Here is a 23706-nt window from a genome sequence, read left to right on the forward strand (position 1 = left end):
TTCTTTCAAAAACATAAAAAATAGTAATGTTTCCAAACTTTTGGCCTGGACTGTATATAAGAAGACTGTATTCAGTGCTGCACAGTATTCAGTAAGTTGTAAGCTAGTGTTCCATTCTGAACATATCCAGTCTCTATTTCTCTCTGTCCTCTCCTAGCATGTGACCCTTTAAGACATGCTTGATTAACCAGTTAACAGGGGTTAACGTGCATGTAAGAATGTGCTGTGCATTACAGTTAATCTTTCTAAGTGGGATCTGATGGTGATGATCACATCAGGCATCTTGCAGTAGCACTCAAACTGAGATTTCAGATTAAGAGAGATAGTCTACTGTAGTATCTTCTAATTAAACTGGTGAAATTCCCCTTAAAACAGGTGGCTCTTCTTATATCTGGAGATAGTATGAGTTTCTCATCTGTGATGCAGAGGCAAAAATAGCCTGTCATGTTTTTGTAAAGTTTCTTTGCATAAAGGAAAGAGACGGGTACATGCAGCCACCACTTTTGACCCCAGGCATGCCACCCGTCTGCCTGTCATCTCCCAGTCAGCAAAGGCAGGGTAGACCGAAAGCAAATCCACAAGCATATGGTTGCACTGGATATCCATATTATAATGTATTTTGTTTTTTTTAGCTCTATTGTTCCATAAGCCCCACCAACAACATAGAGTCATTCACATGCCAAAAAATATCCGGGATAAGTAGCAGTAGAGGCTGACACGAGTGCCAGACTCGATTGTCTACAGTCAATTCTCATAAAATTATAGCTGTGCAACTAATCTCAAATAATGTTTGCAATGTATTTGCACTTCTCATTTGCATCATTATCTCAAGTTTAATTCACAAAGCAAGTCCACTCAGTATTTTTAGTTATAAGCATAAATAAATGGATGGTACCATTGAGGAGTAAATTATTCTCGATTTACTGCGAATAGAGTATTTCTACAATGATATAACTGAACATTTTTTGAAAAAACATTTTACAATCATTTTCCATTTGTATATCAACCAGTGCAACAAAATAAAGAAAAACATTACCATTGCTTTGGTGCGATTAATTAAATAACCTCAACATATGTGAGGTGTAAACAATTCAAGTGAGTTATGCATATTTCCTTGCAGTTCATCAAAACTGATGTTTAACAAAAGTGTGTTTTTGAGGCCTATGAATGTGAGGAAAAAAAACTTTTTTTTGGTTATACAAGTTTATATATATATATACAAGTTACCTTATGAAGATGAAGCAATTAAAAAGGAAATAAATAAATAACAACATAGTAAAGTAATATAAAAAATAATTTATTACATTGTCAATCATATTTAGGTACTGCATATCTTATGTATCAAATATGTGATTTATATTCATCATTATGCATTGAGGATATTAAAAAGGTCACTAGCTGTTAGTTTTCTCAGAATTGTTTCAATATGATTACTACTAATATCTAATAGTTAGTAGTTTACAGTTAATCAAGGTCATCATTGATATACTGTTAGACAATATCATGGAGAGAACAGTACATTTGTGCCAATCAAAATTGATTGTTCAATTATATGATTTGTAACCAATTCCTTTGTTAAATGAGGAAATATTAATGCATTTCCGATCTCAATCCTTTTGTCATCAAGCATGAAATGTGAAAGGCCAAAATATTTGGAAAAAACAACAACTATTTTCTCAAGCTATGAGAGTAAGGCTTTCCCAAAGAGTGAGTTTTAGACTTTCCAAATCAATTCTAAAATGCTTGAAAAGTGTGTGTCTAATAAATACTTGCAGGGGTGAGATTAGCGCTCAAAAGTGTTAGATTGAACTACCACTACCACAATTCTACTGAATTCCTAATTGCACTAACCAAGTACCTCAAGAATCTGTGCGTTACAAACATACATGTACATATGTATATAATACTTTTCTTTATAATAAGGCGCTTAAGTTGCAGTGTAGTCAATTTTTTCTCAATCCTTTTACACTTCTTTATTATGTTAATATTTTCTGTACAAATAAGTTACTCTGAAGCATGTGAATGGTCCCGATTCCAAATGAGACAAAATAGAACTTTTAACACAAAATCAAACAAAGAGCAGAGGTAGAGAGCTAAAAGAGTGACAAACTTGTGGACAAAACTGAAATTGGTGTGATTAGTTTTTACATATGTACATAATGTAGAGATTTCAACTGTAGCAGTTGCTCTCAAAATGTTGCTACCTACAATACTTATACCTATATTGCTGTTCATTTACCATTACCCTGTTTCTTCAAAAAAAAAAAAAAAAAAGTTAAATTGTCAAATGTAGATTTTTGCCTGCTGTAAACCCTTTCACTGCAGCAATTCTAATCATAGTACTCAAATACTGTAGACCAATTCAATTCACAGTGTCTTTCTTTAGATTTGACATATAATTCAGAAAATCACTAAGCTGTCACTGTGTTTGATTCCCATGTCATAGGCTGATATTTGCGTAACATTCTTGCTGGTGGTGAATATGTTCCCCTAAACTTCTGACGATCTAATTCGCAGCATCTTGCCGCTGGTCTTTGCCAGCTATCTCGAGTATATCCAGATAACGCTTTCTCCATTCTGTATGTGTTGTTCACATGCTTTTTCCACACTTACTTTGTACTGTGAATTCTGGTATAATCCTGTGATGCTAATCTATGAAAACACTCGGTTGAGGCATGAAAGAAAGATGGAGAACAATGGAGGACCTCCGATCCTTTGCTTCCTAACACCCCCCCCCCCCCTCCTCCTCCTCCTCTTCCTCTTGCTTTTGATTCATCACTCCAGTCTGTTTTCGTGTGACTGAATGGACAGCTGTCTGTAAAATGCACTAGGCATGGCGATGTGGTTTTGTCTTTCAAAGTGATGCAAGTTGTTATTAATGGATCAGTATCTGCTGTTCATATTGTGTAACCACCATGTACCTGAATCTAAAGGACATGTGTGGACATTACCCCAGTCCTGTATCAAACGGCGCACTTCATGCACAATTGTGGAGTTGGCGCGTGCCTTGTGAAGTTCATAAGATCGTAGGGTGAAAGGCTGTTCACGAGCCCAAATGTATCCGCCATTTTGTCACCGAAATGAGGGCAAAGAGTAGCATTTGGGAAAGGGTCTAGCCCATCACATCAGTGGTGTGTTTGCCATGTGCTGGTGTGTGTGTGTGTAGTAGAGTCAGGCCAGAGGTCAGTATATGGAGTCCTTGGTGTTGGTTGACGTGTGAGTTGTGGTTGAGTCGTCCGGCAGGGAACCTCGACGTGGGGATCCGGTTTGGCAGCGCAGCAGTGCGAGCAGCTCACGGGACACACTGCTGGAGAAGGCTGTGTAGATCCACGGGTTAGTGCAGGAGTTTAGACTGGCTAGCAGCATCAGGATAGTGAAAGCAGCCCCTGTATAAGAGATAAAAGTCAACTCAGAGCCATTTGTGTGTATTAGTCAACTGCATTGACAATATAGCAATATCGTTGTGATAATAATCTGTTCAAGTCTATGAGATCATCTACCAGGTCAAAATCTTAAAATCGCTTGGAATAATAGCTTTAAAGACTCTAACACAAATGCAAATAATAATCCCATATTCATATATGGGATTATGACTTTGCAGTAGTGACATTAACTGTAATTATTTGGACAGAAGCTGTAGTTTTTGTAAGGAAAAAGGCCATAAATTAATTACAAACTAACACAGTGAATTTGCATTTAAGACATATATAATACACTACCATTGAAAAGTTGTTGGTAAGTTTTTTAAGAAGACGTTCACCATGGCTGCATTTATTTGATCAAAACTACAGTAAAAACAATAATATTGTGAAATATTATTATAATGAAAGTGTTATTTATTCTTGTGATGTCAAAGCTGAATTTTCAGCACCATTACTCCAGTCTTCAGTGTCACATGATCCTTCAGAAATCATTGTAATATGCCGATTTGCTGCTCAAGAAACATTTCTTAATATTATCGATGTTGAAAACAGTTGTGCCGCTTAATCTTTTTTTCAGGATTCTTTGATGAATAGAAAATTCTACATTTCTATTAGAAATGGAAATATTTTGTAACATTAATGTCTTTACTGTCATTTGTATAAGCTGACTAAAAAACAAGTGAGGTGGGGGGATATAAGCCATGTAGAACTTTAAAATGCTGTAATTGTGCTGATTTTCATAGTGATTTTGTTACCAGGTGGCTGGTCAAACTGTGCAGAAAGTCCAGTTTAATACAGAGGTGTAAACACCAATGAGATTACCCAACACTCAGGCGAGTGAGCAGGTGTTTTTCTGTTTCTGTTTTAAAGGGAAAGAAAGCAGGGGGGCAGTTAAAAAAGAAGAGGAAAATAAAAAGGGACTCATTGAAACCATGATTGATTATTTCTGCTTCTGGAGATCTCTCCTCCCACAGACTTTAGTTCCAGCCAAGCTCTAACACACCTGCCTGCAATTTCCCAGTAAACTTGAAGACCCTGATGAACTGATTCATGTGTTTTTGATTGTACTTGGAATGAAACTCTGCTGGAAGGTAGATTTCCAAGAACAGGCACCTCTGTTTTTGAGAGATTCCTGGAGAATGTGTTGATTGTTTGGTTATTTAACACCACCCTGCTGATGGCAAAGCTGAATTTTAAGCATCATTACTCCAGTCTTGTGTCACATGACCCTTCAGAAATCATTCAAATATGATGATTTGCTGCTCAAGAAACATTGTCTTATTATCAATGTTGAAAACAGTTGTGCTGCTTAATATTTTTGTGGAAGCTGTCATTTTTTCCTTGATCATAGAAATTTCAAAAGAACATTTATTTGAAATGTTTAAAATGTATCAAAAGTGACAGTAAATGGATACTTGCTGAATGAACATATTGAAAAACAAAAATTGAAAAAAAATTTGAACTGACCCCAAACATTTGAACAGTAGTGTCTTTTTCAAACCAGCCATAAAATCTTACAACAATGGTATACTAAATTTGACTTCTTTAGATAAAATAACTTATTTAACTTAAAATTGTTTGGTGTCTAATTAACAAAGTTAACTAATTCACATGCACGAAAAAAGTCTGTATAGTCTGTATCGAAAAAAATTAATTGGAACTTTTAACTAAACGGCGGGACTTTCAGACTGACACGATATTGATCTTTGCGATTTCTCCCATTAATTTTTGGCGAGTGAACTGTCTCTTCTAGCTTAGATCGTCTCCGATTTGATGAAACGTGTTGCATGATTATGAAGCAATTTCCTATTACAAAATATTGCCTATTATGTTATGAACCCTTTTAAAAATACGGCACAGTGTTTATGGCATCCAAGAACTAGTGTGCAACAGTCAGGTTCCACGAGAAAAAACTCCATTCATTTTCTCCATAAGGAAATAGTTTTTTAACGATAGCTTATAAACTTTTAAGACAGACCTACTGTGAGCCACGAGGTTGTTAATCCATGGTATTTGCCTCTGCTGAAGCCGTCAGGCCGCATGATTTCATCGTATTTTTTAAATAATCGTGTTTAACAGTGGAATTCCTGGTGAAAAACTACATCACCCATGATTCTGAACAGAAAATTACACCAATCAGTGAGTCAAAAAAGCAACACGCTCCAAAATAGCTCCGCCCACTCCCATGAGGCACTGCAAATTATGTAATCGAGGCAATCTCTCATGCTCTCAAAATACTGAAATGTTTGTATATATATATATCAACATTTGTAAATGAGTAGTCTTATATTTCTCCAATGTTTTTAATTCGATTATGCTGTTCGTAATCCTTCATGGGATTGTAGTTCTTTCCCTCAATAAAACCATTAGGTACAAAAACTTTTTCTGCAAACCAAAGTTTCAGTGTTGTGATTCACCTTGTAGCTGATTGGTTGGTTCATGGCTTATAACTCTTTAATGAAGACTATTTTAAAATCCCTATGGGAGAAATGAAAAAAAAAAGAACTTTCTTCCAGAACCAGCACAGATGAAAAATGGGGCGATATGTTGTGTGACTATACAGGACATGTACATACATGTATGTATATCTACAGTAGTTAAAGTCTGACCTTGGTTTGGTGGGTTGGGGTCCCAGGCTGCCCATAACTGAACAATAAAGAAGGGAGACCAGCAGATGGTGTAGACCAGCACAATGACAAGAGTCATCCTAACTGTCTTAGACATGGCCTTGGTCACACCTGGGAGAGGTGGCGGGTGCGAATACTCTGTCGGAATGGGAAAAGCATCTGGAAGCACATCTGGCCACAGTTCAGAAGCTCCAGAGCTGTTTGGATGTCCAGCCAATGCACAAACGCTATTGGCTGATAATGACTGAGAATGGGAGGGGTCTGAGAGATGGTTGGGGGTGTTTTGCTGGTGAGTTGTGATGGAAGGGGAGGAGCTGTCTGAAGAGGGGCGGGGCCCAAAGCAGGGCTCACAGATAGAGCTCCTGCAGGGTAAAGTCTGAGAGTAGTCTTCCTCTCTGGCACGATGTGAGGGGCTGCAGTGAGCTTGACTGAAACTGCTGTCAGCTTGGTGAGTGTGTCTGCTCTGTCTGTTTCTCTCTCTGCTCCTTCCCCTGCCCCCCTCCCGCTGAGCAAAGTGGAAGAAGACAGAGTTCCTCTTGAATTCTGCCGTCACCACCCGCTCTGACTTCAGGTAAATATTGTCATGGATTTCTCTGAAGATGCGAACCTGAGATGAAAAAGAGATATATCAATGTAAAAATAGTCCTACCAGAGTTGTGTGCCATTAAGAATGCTTTTAACTTTTAAATTCCAGTGAAGTTCCTGGATTTAAATTGTAGCAAACATTTTATGGTGGTATATAGCTAAATAAAAATCTGTGGCTGTTTTGAAAGTATTACATTTAATTCAAATAATCATTCCTAATCTGAGGAAATCATGTTCTACACAGGAATAACACAGACAACACAGACTTTACAGAACATCCCATAGGAGATTTCTGTGAACAGTGTTATTTTTGGTAAACCATGCTCATAAAGTGGTAAAAATGTGTTGGAAATTGTCATGCAGTTTACAATATTTCAATAAAACTATCCAAACACACAGCTCCTCCAAAGACTTACATTAGAGCTTGTCTGAGACAATTATGCTTGGCAAGAGTTGTCAACTCTTTGCCAGCCATTACCAGCGTTTTTGATCATTTTCACAAAAATGTCATGGCCCCCAGAATATTTTGTTGTATGAATATCTGAACATGCAATATGTCGAAAGAAAGAACAGAGCCTTTGTTTTTAAATAAAAACCCTGTTTTATTCTAGTTTAATGTATTCTTTTTTATCGACACTTTAATGTGGGTAAGTTTCATAAAAAAGCAACATTTTGAGCAAAAAGATGAGAAAAACGTGTTTTTGTAAAAAAACTACATTCAGATTGGATTCAGAAGTAGATCGAGTCCATCAACACCCCTAATGCTTGCAGTGCTTTAGCTCGCCCTGGGTTGACATTTCATTCTGTAACATTAGGCAGTTTTGATTTATATGTTGCTTAATATTGATGACCGCGTTATTTTACATATGCATCTGCTTACATGTTATCGCTTGTTTCTGCTTCTTCTTCCCATGTGTTTTGATCAGGATATTCAGTACTCTTTCAGAAGATGCCAAATAGCGTCCCCTAGCATATAGTCAACGGCAGGGAAGCGTTGTCTCATAAATGACGGAAATGTCCGTCAATGGCGGGGAAGAGTTAAGTGAGGCTTAGCAAAAGTGCGAGTAGTCATTTACATTTTACGATTTATCTAAAATATGTTGCATTGCATTCATTCATTCAGGTATACATTTGATCAATTCATGCATTCTAGGGATCAAACCCATTAACTTGGGATTTCTAGTGCCTTGCTCTTTGTTTTAAACTAAAGGAACACTACGTCAAAATGAGTCAAAAGAAAGCCAAAACTCCATAATGCCGAATTCTGAATCTCACCTATTAATTTCCATTAAACATGCTAAGTCTTTAACATTTGCATAGTGTTCACCACTTTCTTATTCTATAAAGCATTGTTAGACGAGAGATGTCAAAGCCATATCATAAAAAAATAAAATAAAATAAAAAGAGTAGGGAGTGAGAGATTGAGAGGGAAAGAGAATGAGCTGGAGATACCTGACAGACAGTGATGATTAAGGCTGGCAATACGAACACAGCCACAGTCATCCAGGTGACGTATGCTTTAAGACCCCATGGCTCAGCAAAGTGGCCCCAGCATTCAAACACCCCAGAGGACACCTCTGACCGTGAGAAGATAAACACCTATGTATGAGCGAGCAGAGAGTCATGAGCTTGAACAACATATTAAATATATCAGTCAGGAATGATCTGAGATGTATTCCTCACCTGTGGTAAACTGAGCAAGAGGGCCAGGCCCCATGCGACCATGATAGGGGTGTTCCAGCGAGAGGGCGCGCCCCCGCGATACGCCTGCAGGGGGCAGCAGATGGCATAGTGCCGATCCACAGTCATGGCCACGATCATATAGGATGATGCGAACATCCCGACAATCTGCAAATATTTGACGGAGCGGCACAGAGCGTCAGGGCCATGGAAGTGCTCAGTGATGTCCCACACTAACTGTGGCAGCACCTGGGGACAAAATAAAAACATATAATTAGAATTTATGATCATGAAACTCTAGATGGTACATCATTTACTACATGGCACAAGCTGATTGGCCTCGCTGTGTTCGCTGTAAGCTGGTCCTGCAGTGCGCTATCAGAGTTCCTCTGAAACCCTCCACCTCCACCAGCTCCACCTGTCTAGAACTAAGAGATTTATGTCTATGTATGCAGCAGCAGCAGATCTTACATGCTCACTTTCTCTGAAACAACATGTGTATGAGATCTTGTCCACCAAGACCAAATACATTAACATTATCTTATCTATTAACATGCTAAAACTATTTCAGGAGTTGTCATGATTGAACTGTCATTATTTTACCATGACAAACACATTCTTTGTCACATTAGCAGATAACATCTTGGGACGCACGATTTAGAAAAAAAGATACATTTCAATTTTTCTGATAAAAAATGTGATTGAGATTTCATTTAAGTGTGTTTGTGTTTGTTTTTTTAAGTTTCAGGTCTGCTGTGCTTGTTTTTAGGAATGCATAAATTGGCCAAAATGTTTGTCATTATATAAATAGTATAATTCTCATTATTATTTTGTTTCTTAATTACTATTAAATAAAAATGTTAAACAAAATAAGAAATATTACTGTTGTAACATTTGTAAAGCACGTGGCCCGCTTATTTAAATAAATTTCAGCCTTTGCACAAAAGCCATATCACAATTATTTTGATTAATATTAATCTACAACTTATACAACTTCCCTGCTGACACATCATTACTCCCACGCCTGATACGTCAACTGCATTTTAATAAATGTAGTCTCACTATGTTTCCACCGAGGTCAATGATTACTCATTACCCGCTCTTTTCTCCGTACTCATCATTTTAATACTTTGAAGAGGCAGTTACCTGAAAGAAGGCCACCACCAGGTCAGCCACGCACAGATTGACCATGAAGAGGTGCATGGGAGCATGTTTCTTCCTACGCAGCAGCACCCACAGCACAAATCCGTTACCCAGAGCAGTGAGAGCAAGCACCAGCCCCAGCACCCCAATCTCCGCCTGGGCCAAGGCTTGGTCCCGTACCCGTGGAGGGGCAACTGGCTGCATTGTGGGCCTCATGGTGGTCCACGTGACGTTCTCTGATGGAAACAGCCAGAGGAAAGAACCTGTGGCCCCATAACTGCTGCTGAGATTGAAGAGGGAGCTGGACAGGTCTGGTGGCCCCTCCATCTCCAGCACAGAGCGATTGGGCTGACCCAAATTCTTTTCCCAAGAGGCCATCCTCATGACCTACAACAAGGACAGATGTGAGAGGCAAAACTAAAACATTCTAATACTGATCCCTCTCTGGCCTAAATTGGTAAACAAACAGTTGTAAATCATTTTAATAAAATTAGGTCAAATGAATTGAATTTTGTTGGCTATTTCTGTAGCTCTTCTACACGAGTAATGGAATGGTGTCGTCTAAATCAAATGAGAACATTAGGAGGATGTCTTCCATATCATCTCAAATTAAATTCTCCATCTCTACTTCTGTTTTTGGGGAGGTTTTAGAGAAAGCTCTTAAAACACGGTAAATCATTGTGTATTATCTAAAACATAAAGAAACTTATGATACATGTACTCAAACCTTTGAGGGTAGTTTTGAGGTTTAGATAGATAGTTTTATTTGACCTCGAGTGGAAATTTGTTTCCACCGTAGATGCGCACATAACTTGTTAAATTATCGACATATATATCATATCATAGGTTTGTTTGAGAGAAAGAGGCAATAAAATTAGATAAATGTATTAAATACAGAGTTGAATCATTGTCTTTCAATTCCGAACCCTGCAATCTCTTCATAAAACATTTTAAAAAAACCTCTGTTCTCTTTGTATCTGCCTCATTAAGATGCTGCGTGGTAATGATGACCAGCTGCTAAAACACATTTAAGCAAATTTATTTAGCAAATATCTGAAAGGCAACTCTGAGAATCTCTTGGTATTTACTCATCCTTTATCTCCAGACACAGGAAAACATATTTGCAGTGAGACTGAGAAAAAAACTAAAGAGATATGGGAACAATTATGGTTTTAATCTCTCTTTTGGATACACAGCGTACTGAGGATACTGAGGCATGGATGGGAGGGGGAGGCAGGAGGACAGGCTTTCAGGGACTAAATAGAGAAGAATGCAGACTTTATAATTATTATGTGCTGACATGTGTATAACTGAAATGAAAAGTAAGTTTGCTTTTACTTACATTAAACTTCATTTTTGCCTAATTTACTGAATACGCTCATAAATGTCATGCTTTTAAAGTTTTTTAAAGCAATTTACCTTACATGCATACTGGAATTAAGGAAATATAGTAAATCAAATATGAGTAAAAGAGTGAAAGTGCAAAAGCATTTAAGAAAACAACATCGGATAATAAAGGCAGAACAGTGTGGGTTATTGTTAAGAGTGCTGCCACTATAAATTAGGAGAAAATGTGCATCTGTATCAGTAAGTCTTACAAAAGTGGATTCGAAAGACTAGATTTATTAACATCTTTATTTACACTTTGGAGATACACTGGTCCGTGTGCTGGCTTCGGGGTCCGTGTACCTTCGGATAATTAGTTTTCTCGTTTTTGTCTTCAAAACGGAAAAATGGGGAAAAACACTAATTTATCACATATTCGACCCTTCTCATGAACATAAAAAGTAGACATAAATTCACCCACGCGTGCCATGAAATATTAGTTTAGCTCAAAAATATTAATTTACTTCGCATCTTCATACACAATTACCCCTAGCCTACATATTTGGCACACTGCCTGTTTTATTTAACAGACCAACTATCAAAATCTGTGTGGCAAAGCTGCGCGATGCACGGAAATTAACCATGGTTTTACTACAAATAAAACCCCCAAAACATGGTCAATATAGTTTAACCATGGTAACCACAAATTAACCATGGTTTTGCTACACTAACCATAGTTTAATGGTATTTGTAGTAAAACTGTGGTTGTACAAATAGTAATCAATCCGCCAAAAAGACACGGTTACTACACTTTTACTATAATAAAACTATACATAGTAAATTTTTGTAAGGGCTGGACAGTGCGGAGCGAATGCATTTAGGCTACTCTGACGTGAAGTGCAGACTAGTATCGATTCGAGTGTACACTTTGAAATAACACTGAACAATAAAGCCAGAGATGAAGAGTCTTTTTATATTCATGGCCATCTATCACTACCAGAAATTAATTTCCCATAAGGGGAAATATTTGCCCTCAAATGGATTTCCAGGGGTATTTTTAAATAGGATTTTTTTCCTAACCATTATGTCATCTTTAATGTTAAATTCTTAAATGTAGTCAAATTAGAATTATATGACAATACCAATTAAATCAGTATCAGCCCATCTTTGCAATGCAGAGTTTGCAAAGAAGCCAAACTGTATTTACACAGTTTAGAGGGCAGTAAATGCATTTACACAGCGTAATGAAATTAATGTCTTATAACATTTTGAATACAAAAATATGAAATGAATGACAAAATGAAACGATAATTGGATTATGACATATGGAAAGTGACTGTGTTAATGAACGAGTCATTTATTCAACCGATTCGCTGATTCATTCAGGAATAAAAATCAAGTGGCTGTTGTTAGCAATGTCCCACTTAAGAGGCTGCATCCTTCAAAGGCCGCATCCAAAGGCCGATTGTCACCGAGGCACGATGAAGGCTGTCCTCCTTCAAATGCGGCCTCCAAATGCGTCATTTGTTTCCCGTGAAATGAAGGATATATGGATGGATCCTTCGCGGCCTTGCCTACCCCAGAATTCATTGCGTGCCAGTGAAATGCAAGTATTGGGTTTCAGCTTACTCAAATATCAAATGATACGAATGTAAAAATAAAAAAACACTTCAAAGTGGTTCAAATGTTGACATATCTTACTGTACTATAGATGCAATTATATATAGTTTATACTCTTTATTATATACAGAAATGGAACATATTTAGTGTTTAGTAACCACAGTTAAATATTATTTTCAAACAAATCCAGTAATGTTACGGTCACTCATCAACGGGAGCTGTCACAGTTGCACCTACACTATACCCAGCTACAAAATATTTCTATTTCAAATAAATGCTGTTATGTTGAACTTTCCATTCATCAAAGAATCCTGAAAACGTATCACTGTTTCCACAAAAATATTGAGCAGAACTGTTTTAAACATTGATAATAATAATAAATGTTTCTTGAGCAGCAAATCATCATATTAGAATGATTTCTGAAGGATCATGTGACACTGAAGACTGGAGTAATGATGCTGAAAAATCAGCTTTGCCATCACAAGAATAAAGTACATTTTAAAATATATTCAAATAGAATGCATGTAATTTAAATATAGTAAATTCCCAATATTACTGTTTTTTTGTCTTGGTGATCATAAGAGACTTCTTTCAAAAATAGTAAAAACATCTTACTGACCTTAAACTTGTGAATGGTAGTGTAAATCATTTGAATACTAATACTGAATACTAGTCTTTGCATTTGTGTTCCCTGATTTTTTTCTTTCATTCTTCTGGTGTTTGTAAGCTCATGTGTGCTGTTTTGTCTTCCATAAGTGTATTCCCGTCGCTTTGTTTGATTTATGTGTGGATTAGCGAGAATGGAACCAGAAAGCTCTCGAATGCAATTTGTTTTAAAATTAGCTCTTGATTCAAGCCCAAGTCTGTGCGACCTGCAATATTTCATTCACTTCATTCATTCATTCTCACTCATTCCTCCTGCTCTCACTCTCTCCATCTGGAGTGGCGCTTTTCATCTTGTGTTTACATAATCAATTCACAACAGAAATAGCCCCCTCGGAGCTGGAGTCCTAATGAAATTAATGTAGGTCTTCCTTTGACGTCGCCCGCTGAAAACCCGTCAGTTGCTTGGTGTCAGTTTTGCCGTCTTTGCATGTCCTGACTACTTTCCATTATCTACTTTGATACCTCCTGGGAAATTACAGAAAGAGCCTCCTAGTGTGCTCGGGGTCTTTAAATGTTTCTGATGCTGGCACTGGCTATTCATCAGGAGGCTGAAAGCGGCTCTGTGATTTGCCCCTGCTGGGCATGTGTGTATGATCCGCTCAGTCAAATCTGCCCGTTGGAGAGATAAATCCCCAAAATAAGATCTCGTTCATATCTCAATTGTTTCTCCTATACAGCAGAGAGATTACAGGAAGAGCTAATGAAGTCTCCATCTCAGATTTTGCAGGAGACTCATTTGCTCTCTGTAATTTCACTACCCTGATAATCCAGAGTTCTCGCGAGAGCACAAGTTGAATTTGCTCAGCGAGTTACTCTGGTGTCGAGTAATGATGCTCATTAAATATGCCCCTCTTTCTGAGCTGCCCAATCATTTGGGTTATCTGATATAGGCGGGCCAGAGGCGAGATGACGACAGCGCGAAGTCATTAGTAAACATTGCAAGATGGTTATGGATGAACACCATTTGTTTGAAACGGCTTTGGCCGCTACAATGAAAGATTTAGACTTTTCTCTAAAAGAGGAACAGAAGACGGCGCTCGAATCGTTCCTTTGCAAGAAGGGCGTTTTTGCTGTTTTGCCGACCGGATACGGTAAGAGTCTAATCTATCAGTTAGCTCTGCTGGTAGCTAAGCGATAACTTGTTGTGATTGGTCGTAGTGTTATCCAATTGCGTGCAGTGAGATTTTCAAATGCATGCTTGGTGCCGCCCCACGAGCTGGCCGATTTTCATTAGTCGACGCCAGACCATTAATCTTTTAGATTTAGGTCTAGATTTCCAGGCTATAATTTCACTGCTGTAGAAAAAACAACTGAGATATGAAAGAGATCTCATTTAGGTTCCAACAGAAATATCACAAAGGGTTTTAAAAGAGATCGCAACAATATCGCACAGTGTGGTCAGATTTGTAGAGCGTAAGAGAATTCGTTTTTTTTAAACACTGACTGGCCAATTGTGTGAATGTCTATTTATATTTTTCTGTATTTTTTTGACCAGAAATATATTTGTCAATTTTTCCTTATGGAATGTTATTCTTATGAAATGTGAACAGTATTTTATACTACAGTCTCCTTTTTTTACATGAGCCTACCTACTCATTGTGATTTTTCCAATCCTGGGATTGAGGACTTAAGTATGTGAGCTTTGCTATCTGCATGGATTTTATAGCTCTAAACTCTTAGGCTTCGTCTACATTAATCCGGATTTGAAAACTGAGTTTTCGTTTCAAAACGCTCTCCGTTCACAGTAACATTTTCAAGCATTTTCCAAAAGTTTCTCATCCACACTGAAACGTAGGAAAACTCTAAATTCGCCTTACAGTGCATGTGTAAACCCTCATAAAAGCTCAGAGATGATACAGACAGAACAAGACATAGGCTAATCAAGTTATCACACAAATCATCTGGCGGGATCATTTTATTTAGCTACATATTTTAGGTCGCACTCACTCGCACTCACCATTATTTGTTTGGTCTAAAACGCAACTGCTCTCATGTTTTGGCACAGGACAGCAAATGCGAGTGAATCTTCTGTCAAAGTAACATATTTTAGCAACAGCGTGAAAGTGAATAGCTAACAGATAACAGGCACAATACCCGTATAAACATGAATATTTAATGGTACAATATGGTTCACATGACTAAACATGCGTCATCGTTTTCAGATCCGGTTTCACAGTCCACACTTCAACACGAAAATGCCGTTTTCAAATGTATCCACTTTGGAGAGCGTCTTCAAAAAGCTTTGTTTTCATTAATAAAAGCTCCCAAAAGGCCAAAACAGAGAGAAAAAGATGTGTTTTCAAATGAAAAGTATTAGTGTGGACAAGGCCTTAGTGTATGTCAACAAATGTCTCATGTGTTTTTATTTCTCCTAAAGATTTTAGAAGACACATCACAAGTCTCCTGAGCTAGGAAAGAGCAATTTCTGAGCAATCAAAGAATCTGAGCAAAACCACACCAAACAGAGACATGTCCTCTGTCTCTTCAACCTTCATCTGCTGGTTATCAGACGGACACTAAAAATATTTCCCGTTTCCCGTGGTGCTCTGCTTGGAGGTCAAGGGGGTAGATTGAAAAAGAAGAGATGAGAGTGGAGGATGTGAAAGCCAACTGTGGAGAGCAGCAGTGCACTCATCCATCTCTCGCTCCTTTGCTCCTCTCTCAGTTTGTATCATCTCTCTGTCACCTCTGCTGTTCACAGCATCGGATTTTTACGTAAATATCGTCCTTTCAGCAGATCAAGCTGTCCTTGATAGCTTCTATTCCAGGTCAAAAGCAACTGCACAGTAACAGTTTTAGCAAAGCTCAACCTGGCTCTTCACTTCATCGAAAGCTGAGCTTCAGATGCGCAATACCTTTCAGATGCTGAATGATGCTCATGGGTAAATAGTCATTTTAAAAGTGATGGTGTTCTGTGCCAGTCCAGGGTCATATGAGAGAAGGAAAGGACGTTCATGGCACAGCAGTGGGCTGCACTGGGACTTGAGCACATGACCCTTTAACAGCACTTTCTAAAGGTGCCTTTTGCCATCAAATAAATAAATAAAGGTGAAAAATAAGAGAGAACATACTAAAAGACACGGACAGAGATATAAGAGAGAGAGAGAATACAAAAATACGTCCTGCAAATTTTTTAATTGTAAAATGAATTTTAAAATTAGGGAGCAAGCTGTTAAGTGCACTCTTACGTGTATCATCCTGATGTTTATGTGACAAATATAAATAAATGTTTAAGTTTAAATTAAGTATTAATATAAATGCTACTTACTGTATACTGTGTCAGGGGCAGGGCCAAATTCACTGGTTAAACTGCTAGTATACTATAAATAAATTGAATTTTGTTGCACACAAAATAAATATACACATGTGGAAAATTTGATAATTATACATATATATCATAGATTTTTTATCCATTTTTTAAAACTATCTAATATATTTATGTTGTCCAAAATACATATGAACACATTTTTTTTTTTTTTTTTGGCATTTGAAAGTTACACAAAATCTATTTTAATTTTCAAACATATATTTTCTTAAGCCACACTGTTTAAGATGTGTATTTAAAATACATTTTACCCAGAATTGTATTATTATTATTATTATTGCCGTATGGGTATACATGCATTTAATCATTCTTCATTATATGTGTAGTATATGCAGTTTCAGAAATGTAGTTCTTAATCGGAAAAACTATGATATTATAATGGGGAATTGAAATGGGTCACAGCGTTTCTTGGTTTCCTCTGGTTTTGTGGTCAGCGATATCTAGTGGGTTGCACTACTTTTTCTAGTGTCAACTTATATGGTCCGTTATTTCAAGGTACCTTATGTCACTGGTCAAAAACAAATCCTGACTGAGAAAATAGCAGATGACAACATAGCTAAGGAATGATAAGGAGCTATACTCATCTCACAAAAACAATTAACTAATAAGGTAAATTTACATCTTAATTGTGAAGTTAATTTGTAACATTGGCAGTCCGTTTTGTTTATTAGTTCAGTTTAGTCTTCCTCCGCCCCTGCCTGTTTGTTTCTATGGTTACATATTGATTAGTTAGATCTGTTCAGGTGTGTCTCGTCTTATCTTGTTAGCTCTCCTGTTTGTTTGTGTATTTAAGCCCTGTGTCTTCAGTCTTTGTCAGTTCTTAACATTGTACTATGTTGGTTGTGCTGTTCCTGAGTCTGTTTTTGTGAAGTTTTGAGTTTATTTAATAAAGGACTGGTGCACATAGATCCTGCTTCCTCCTCTGCTTCAACCAATGTGATATAATTATTGTTCAGCTTGTGTGAAATGAGAAAATAGTGTCTCATAAATGCTAAAGATAATACTACATTTGATAATATTCATGTTGAAAATAGAAAATAGGTTCAGAAGGTCCATCATAATGATTTCTTTTGATGATCCTTCTGCCACTGAGTGTGTGTGGACCGATCTCACACTGAGCAGTGATGAAGTGCAGATAAGGAATTTATCAATGTACGTCAGCACATCAGATCAGCGTGTTATGTGGCTACACTGGAATCTGTGTGCGTGCCTGTCTGGTGGACTAGGTGAAAAAGACGTGTAAGGAAAGTAATCCCTAATTTATGAACACCCCCCCAGGAATGCCTCACAGCAGGAAAAGCTACTGTATAGTGCAGCATCGCTATCTGGAAAGGAAAAGCAGGATGAATAGAGGGAATGAAGGAAAAGTGGCAATTAACCGCAGTGGATCTTTTTTTCAATATAAGGAATTGTCTGAATCACAAAAAGACCATATTTTTTCTTTAAATTTGAAAGTTTAAGGGTTTTGAAGAATGAAAAACAAAGAAAAATGATAATGTATAATTAAGTAATATTTCAGATTCTACACCTTTTTTTTTTTAGGTCAGAAATCAAATTATTGTGACATTAATTATGTTTTTTGTACAGACGGTCAGATGTTCTCGTTTCCAATGAAGTTCAAGATGTTCTTTGGATCAAATCATGCTTGAAAACATGATAATCAGGTTATCAAGTTCAAGGTGATAATAAAAATGATCATGAGTTTGATAATCTGAAAAACAATGATATTATAATGGGGAATTGAAATGGGTCACAGCGTTTCTTGGTTTCCTCTGGTTTTGTGGTCAGCGATATCTAGTGGGTTGCACTACTTTTTCTAGTGTCAACTTATATGGTCCGTTATTTCAAGGTACCTTATGTCACTGGTCAAATACAAATCCTGACTGAAAAAATAGCAGATGACAACATAGATCACAAACTCATGATAATTATCAATTACATTTTTCCTTTAAATTTGCAATGTTGATAGTTTAATTTAATTAGAAAATAATGCATTTTCACTGTTTAAAAAGGTATACAACTTTTGAATGCAAACTGCACACATAAAAGGTCATTCTACATAGTCCTGGCTGTTTCCAAGAAAAAACACTTGCAAGTATATCTCGATCCTTCTTTATTATTATTTTGCGTCTTTGTCAATCACAGGAAAACAGCCACACCACAGGAAGGATGACTGAGTGATCCACCTATTTTCATGTTAGCTCTTTTGTTTATCTAACCCATTTCTGCTGTCTGTTTGTCCTTTCATGTTTCAGCTCTGTTCTGTGCTCGGGTCAGAATCCCAGAGTCCTGCCCAAGAACACACCCGCATTCCTCCAACACTGAGAGACATTTTACTAAAGTATAGTATAGTATAGTATAGTATAGTATAGTATAGTGAGGTATAGTTGTGGCAAATTTTTTTTGCAAATATTCTTCATTTTACAGTTTTTCAGGTACATTAAAACATTTAAATGTGATGTATGAATGGTGTGTGTGTGTGTGTACATGTTTTTGCACACAACCTGAATGCACACATACTCATGGGGAATCGTGTCACAGTGGGGACCTAAATAGAGGTTCCCATGGGTACACAAGCTTATAAATCATACAGAATGAGGTTTTTTTTTAAATGTAAAAATGCAGAAAGTTGTGTGTGATGGGTAGGTTTAGGGGTAGGGTTAGTGTAAGGAGATAGAATATACCGTTTGTACAGTATAAAAACCATTAAGTCTATGGAGAGTCCCCACAAAGATAGTGAACCAGACGTGTGTGTGTGTGTGTGAGTGAGAGAACGAGGACATGGAGATCTTGGAAACAGGTTCATGCTCTACTGGCTGGTCTACATGTACTCATTAACTCATTACATATATCCCTGTTTAAACAGATCACAGTTTAGCAGTCTTTACAAACACACCGAAACCTTGGAAACAATGAAAATAACACAATCGAAACTACAAAAACAATACGAGCAAACATTCCATACCTTTTTATCCTTCTTTATTGTGCATAGTCCGGGCCATACACAAGGGAACCATAAGTGAATACATCATCAGACATCGATGGACTTTGAAACCTCTAAGGTTCACAGAGTGTTTACGTTTGTTTACTTATAACTCTATATTCTCTCCATGATTTCAAAGTTCTTAGTAAGGCACATTAACATTTAGGCATGAATCCAGCCTATGTTAGTGCAACTCTGGTAAACACCGCTGAAATTTGGAACAGCTGTGGGGCACTTGCAACCTAACTTGACCTAGTATTTGTTTTCTCTCAGTCCAAAAATCCATAAAGCTTTGTAAGGTTTCAACAAAAGCAGGTCACGCATGTTGACTCAAGACAACTGAGATTCCAGTTTTGCAGAGTTAACAGGTTCCATGGCATGGCTACTTTTGTTTTCTAAATCCTGAACAATTAAGCATGCAACGCACTGAAGATTTTAATTAATTACTGCATTTAGTTTTTGTTCTATGGATTAATGCATGGAATGTAAAAGGAGCTATATGTAAGAATTTTATTTTGTGTATTAATAGCTTTTTTATTGACAATATGTGAACAGCTTGTAACAAAATAAAAAAAACAAGACCTTTCCCGACTTTCTAGGTTGTCTTCGAAAGCATGTAGACTGATTTTTATGCAAAAGACTCAGGAAATTTTGCCGGGAAAATCAAAAGGATGTGATATTTGTATGCACTCCCGAGAGCCTCTCTTCCGTTCAATCACACATGAAACGAATGCTAATGTTCAGGATAATGCCGAAAGAGCTATTCTGTTTAATGACCTCACATTTCCGTATTCTACACTCAACTGGCCAGTTTATGTGCACTTTCGGTACACCTTGCTAGTACCCGGTTGGGCCCCCTTACCAGCAGAACTACCTTAATTCTTCATGGCACAGATTCAACAAGGTACTGGAGACATTCCTCAGAGATTTTGGTCAATATTGACATGAAAGCATCATGCAATTGCCGCACATCCATGATGCAAATCTCCCGTCCCCCCACATCCCAAAGGTGCTCTATTGGATTGAGATCTGGTGACTGTGGAAGCCATTTAAGTATAGAGAACTCAGTGTCATGTTCAAGAAACCAGTTTGAGTGTATTTGAGCTTTGTGATATGCTGGAAGTAACCATCAAAAGATGATACACTGTGGTCATAAAGGGATGGACATGGTCAGCAACAATGCTCAGGTAGGCTGTGGTGTTGATGATGATGCTCAATTGATATGGGGCCCAAAGTGTGGCAAGAAAATATCCCCCCCACCATTACAACACCATTACACCACAACCAGCCTGAACTGTTGATACAAGGCATTTGGATCCATGCTTTTTATCCCAAATGTCGGAGCAGAAATAGAGACTCATCAGACCAGGCAACATTTTTCCAATTTTCTACTGTCAATTTTTGGTGAGCCTGTGTGAATCATAGCCTCTGCAGGTTCCTGTTCTCAGCTGACAGGAGTGACACCTGAGTGGTCTTCTGCTGCTATAGTCCTGTTTCTGCTTCAAGGTTTGTTGTGTTGTGCGTTCAGAGATGCTCTTCTGCAGACCTCGGTTATAACGAGTGATCATTTGAGTTACTGTTGCCTTTCTATCAGCTCGAGCCAGTCTGGACATTCTCCTCTGACCTCTGGCATCAACAAGGCATTTTCACCCACAGAAATGTCACTCACTACAGTTCTCTGTAAACTCTGTAAAGATGGTCGTGCGTGAAAATCCTAGTAGATCAGGAGTTTCAAAAATACTCAAACCAGTCTGGCACCAACAACCACGCCACGTTCAAAGTCACTTAAATCCCTTTCTTCCCCATTCTGATGGTCAGCATCAACAGCATCATGTTCATTCTTGAACTTCAGCAGATCGTCTTGATCATGTCTACTGTACATGCCTAAATGTTTGCTGTCATGTGATTGGCTGATTAGATATTTGCGTTAACAAGCAGCCGAACAGGTGTACCTAAAGTGGCCGGTGAGTGTATAGCCCTTTTAAATGAAAATATTTGTAATAATTTATAGCCTAACATGAAATTCTCATATGATAAGCCAAAGTTCCACTTCACAAAATCATTTAGAAGGCAATCAATCACAAATGTGATCACTCTACATTATCACTATGACCAAATGTCCAGCAAATCATCAGGCGTTCATGGATAAAGCTTTTCATAAAAGACTGTAAAGCATTTTAAAGTCCTAATTAAGAGGAAAATGAAAAGCATCAAGTGCAATTAGTGCCGCTCTGAAACACAGGCCTCCATGTGTATATGAGAGTGATGGATGTATAGAGACCTTTCCAGCTGACCTCAGCCATATAATTCCACCATTCAGAATGTGTGTTTACCTCAAAATGAGATGAAGCGAATTAATTTTATGAATACTTTGTATGAACTGTAAAAAGTACTGTTCACATTGTGTTCTACAAGTTAATTATTTCAGCACTGTACTGCAGATGACTCTGAACTGACAACTGAACTGTGATTTAACCTAACTAGTTGGCTGCTGCACCCATGCATACGCTTTAACTTTACCGGTGACAAAACAGAAACTATTCTACCCATATTCTACACAGTAAAAAATCCCGTAAGATGTATTGTCAAAAACTGGGAGCTCTGTCTTTGCCAGAAATTCATAAATAATGATGGCAGTTTTTCAGGCATATTTTACTTTTTAAACATATCATTAACTAACATATTTAATATATCACTTGAACTATTTAAACATTACATGATGAAACAAAGCTTATAAAGTTGAAGTTCTCAATGAGCATTTAGCTTAATATGTAAAGAGAATGCTCAATATTACCCACACAAACACAAAAAACATGACATTAAAATAATACATCAAATATTAACTAAGCAACATAAAATGTTACATATAGGCTATATACCTATAAGTTAAATATGATTAAATGTGACGTGTCATACAGAGAATTATGGGAACATCCTTTTACTGTTTATCATGACTCACTTTTTACTTGCTTTAATCAATATTTTAGGGATTGCTTTGACAAAAAATATATTGTAATCATAGATTATAAGGTAACTCATATTTTATTACAAAGAACATTTTTAAAGTAATTTAAGGTGTAACTTAGTTAGTAACTTACTGTATTTTACATTCTTTTCCTGTTAAAATTACTGAAATTTTAAACATTTTAAAGTCATAAAAGTCAAAAGTATACTCTAACTCCACATGATTTTAACACATTATTTAATGCCCCTTTATCTTTTTTTTTTCTTTCTTTTTTTAAAAATCTCAAGCCTATAAAGTAAGAAAATACATAGGTCTATGGCAATAGTCAACTTTTTGGGGTTAACAAAATAAAAATGCACCTTATTGGCCCTCAGATAACCTTCAGATAATTTGAAAAAGACAGAATATAGTTTTAATACAGGCTATCATTTGCAATTTTCGTTTGTATTATTTTTAGCCATTAGGAACAGCAGGAACGCTATTTATTCCAATGGTCAAACACTCAATACATAATCCTAACCAAATATATTCAACATTAAAATCATGTTTGACATTGTAGTGTCTGAAGAGAGCACGTGAGGGACATAGTTTAGTGGTGCGCGCGAACAGAAAGCGCTATATGCGACCGCTGATTGATTAGCAGCACTTACCTTCAGTCAGCTCCTTTTCTTCACTGTAAGTATTTCACTTTGCGATATAATCCACAGTTTTCTTCACGAACTAAGCCACATATTGCTCTGTCCATGCCACGTCCACGCCTTCTGTCTTGACTCTGAATCTCTTTTAGATATCCACCGTTTACCATTGTGACTTTGCTTAGGGATTATGAAAAATTATTTAAGTTAAATTTGCTCCTGTCCGTCCAGATGTCAGACAGAAAAGCAAAGTGCGTCTATAGCCTATTTCTTTCTCATGCTCTGTCAGTTTCAGTTATGTCTCAGTATATACTCTGATCTAGTGAGCGCAGTAAACGTATTTTGCCTGGTCTACTTGTGTTCCTCCAACTGTCTCCCTCTCTCCATGAACTCCTCCCCTCATTAGCCTTCATCCACACTCCAGCTGCTTTAATCATACAGATCAGTGTCATCTAGAATATGGGGAAATGATACAGTGTATATATACACTCAATAAAATCATGGCAACAGATTACAAGCAACATTATTAATTAAAAACACATCTATGTATAGAATTATGTATCAATCATATAAGCTTCTTAAAATGAATTATTCAAAATGAGTCACTGTAAATAGATCATAAAAAAAAAAAATACAATAATTGAGTTAACTGAACCACTGTGTTTCTGAATGGAAGTGTGACACTTTCCTATTTACATTAAGTAAATAAAATACAATTATAAAATATTT

At 37.1% G+C, this 23706-nt stretch overlaps 1 protein-coding gene across 1 annotated transcript; it reads right to left on the reverse strand.

Annotated features, from left to right (window-relative positions):
* Positions 1-1276: 1276 nt before the first annotated feature.
* avpr2ab (arginine vasopressin receptor 2a, duplicate b) lies at positions 1277-23345 on the reverse strand. The gene is made up of 6 exons (XM_082144435.1): positions 22993-23345; positions 9461-9844; positions 8318-8563; positions 8087-8233; positions 6032-6656; positions 1277-3386 (listed from the first exon to the last, which is right to left on the reverse strand). The coding sequence occupies exons 2-6, from the start codon at positions 9839-9841 to the stop codon at positions 3184-3186; spliced, it is 1602 nt and encodes a 533-aa protein (XP_082000561.1). The 5' UTR covers positions 9842-9844; positions 22993-23345; the 3' UTR covers positions 1277-3183.
* Positions 23346-23706: the final 361 nt, after the last annotated feature.

This window comes from Leuciscus leuciscus (genome assembly GCF_965113295.1).
Source record: "Leuciscus leuciscus genome assembly, chromosome: 18".
In the NCBI taxonomy this organism is placed as follows: Eukaryota; Metazoa; Chordata; class Actinopteri; order Cypriniformes; family Leuciscidae; genus Leuciscus; species Leuciscus leuciscus.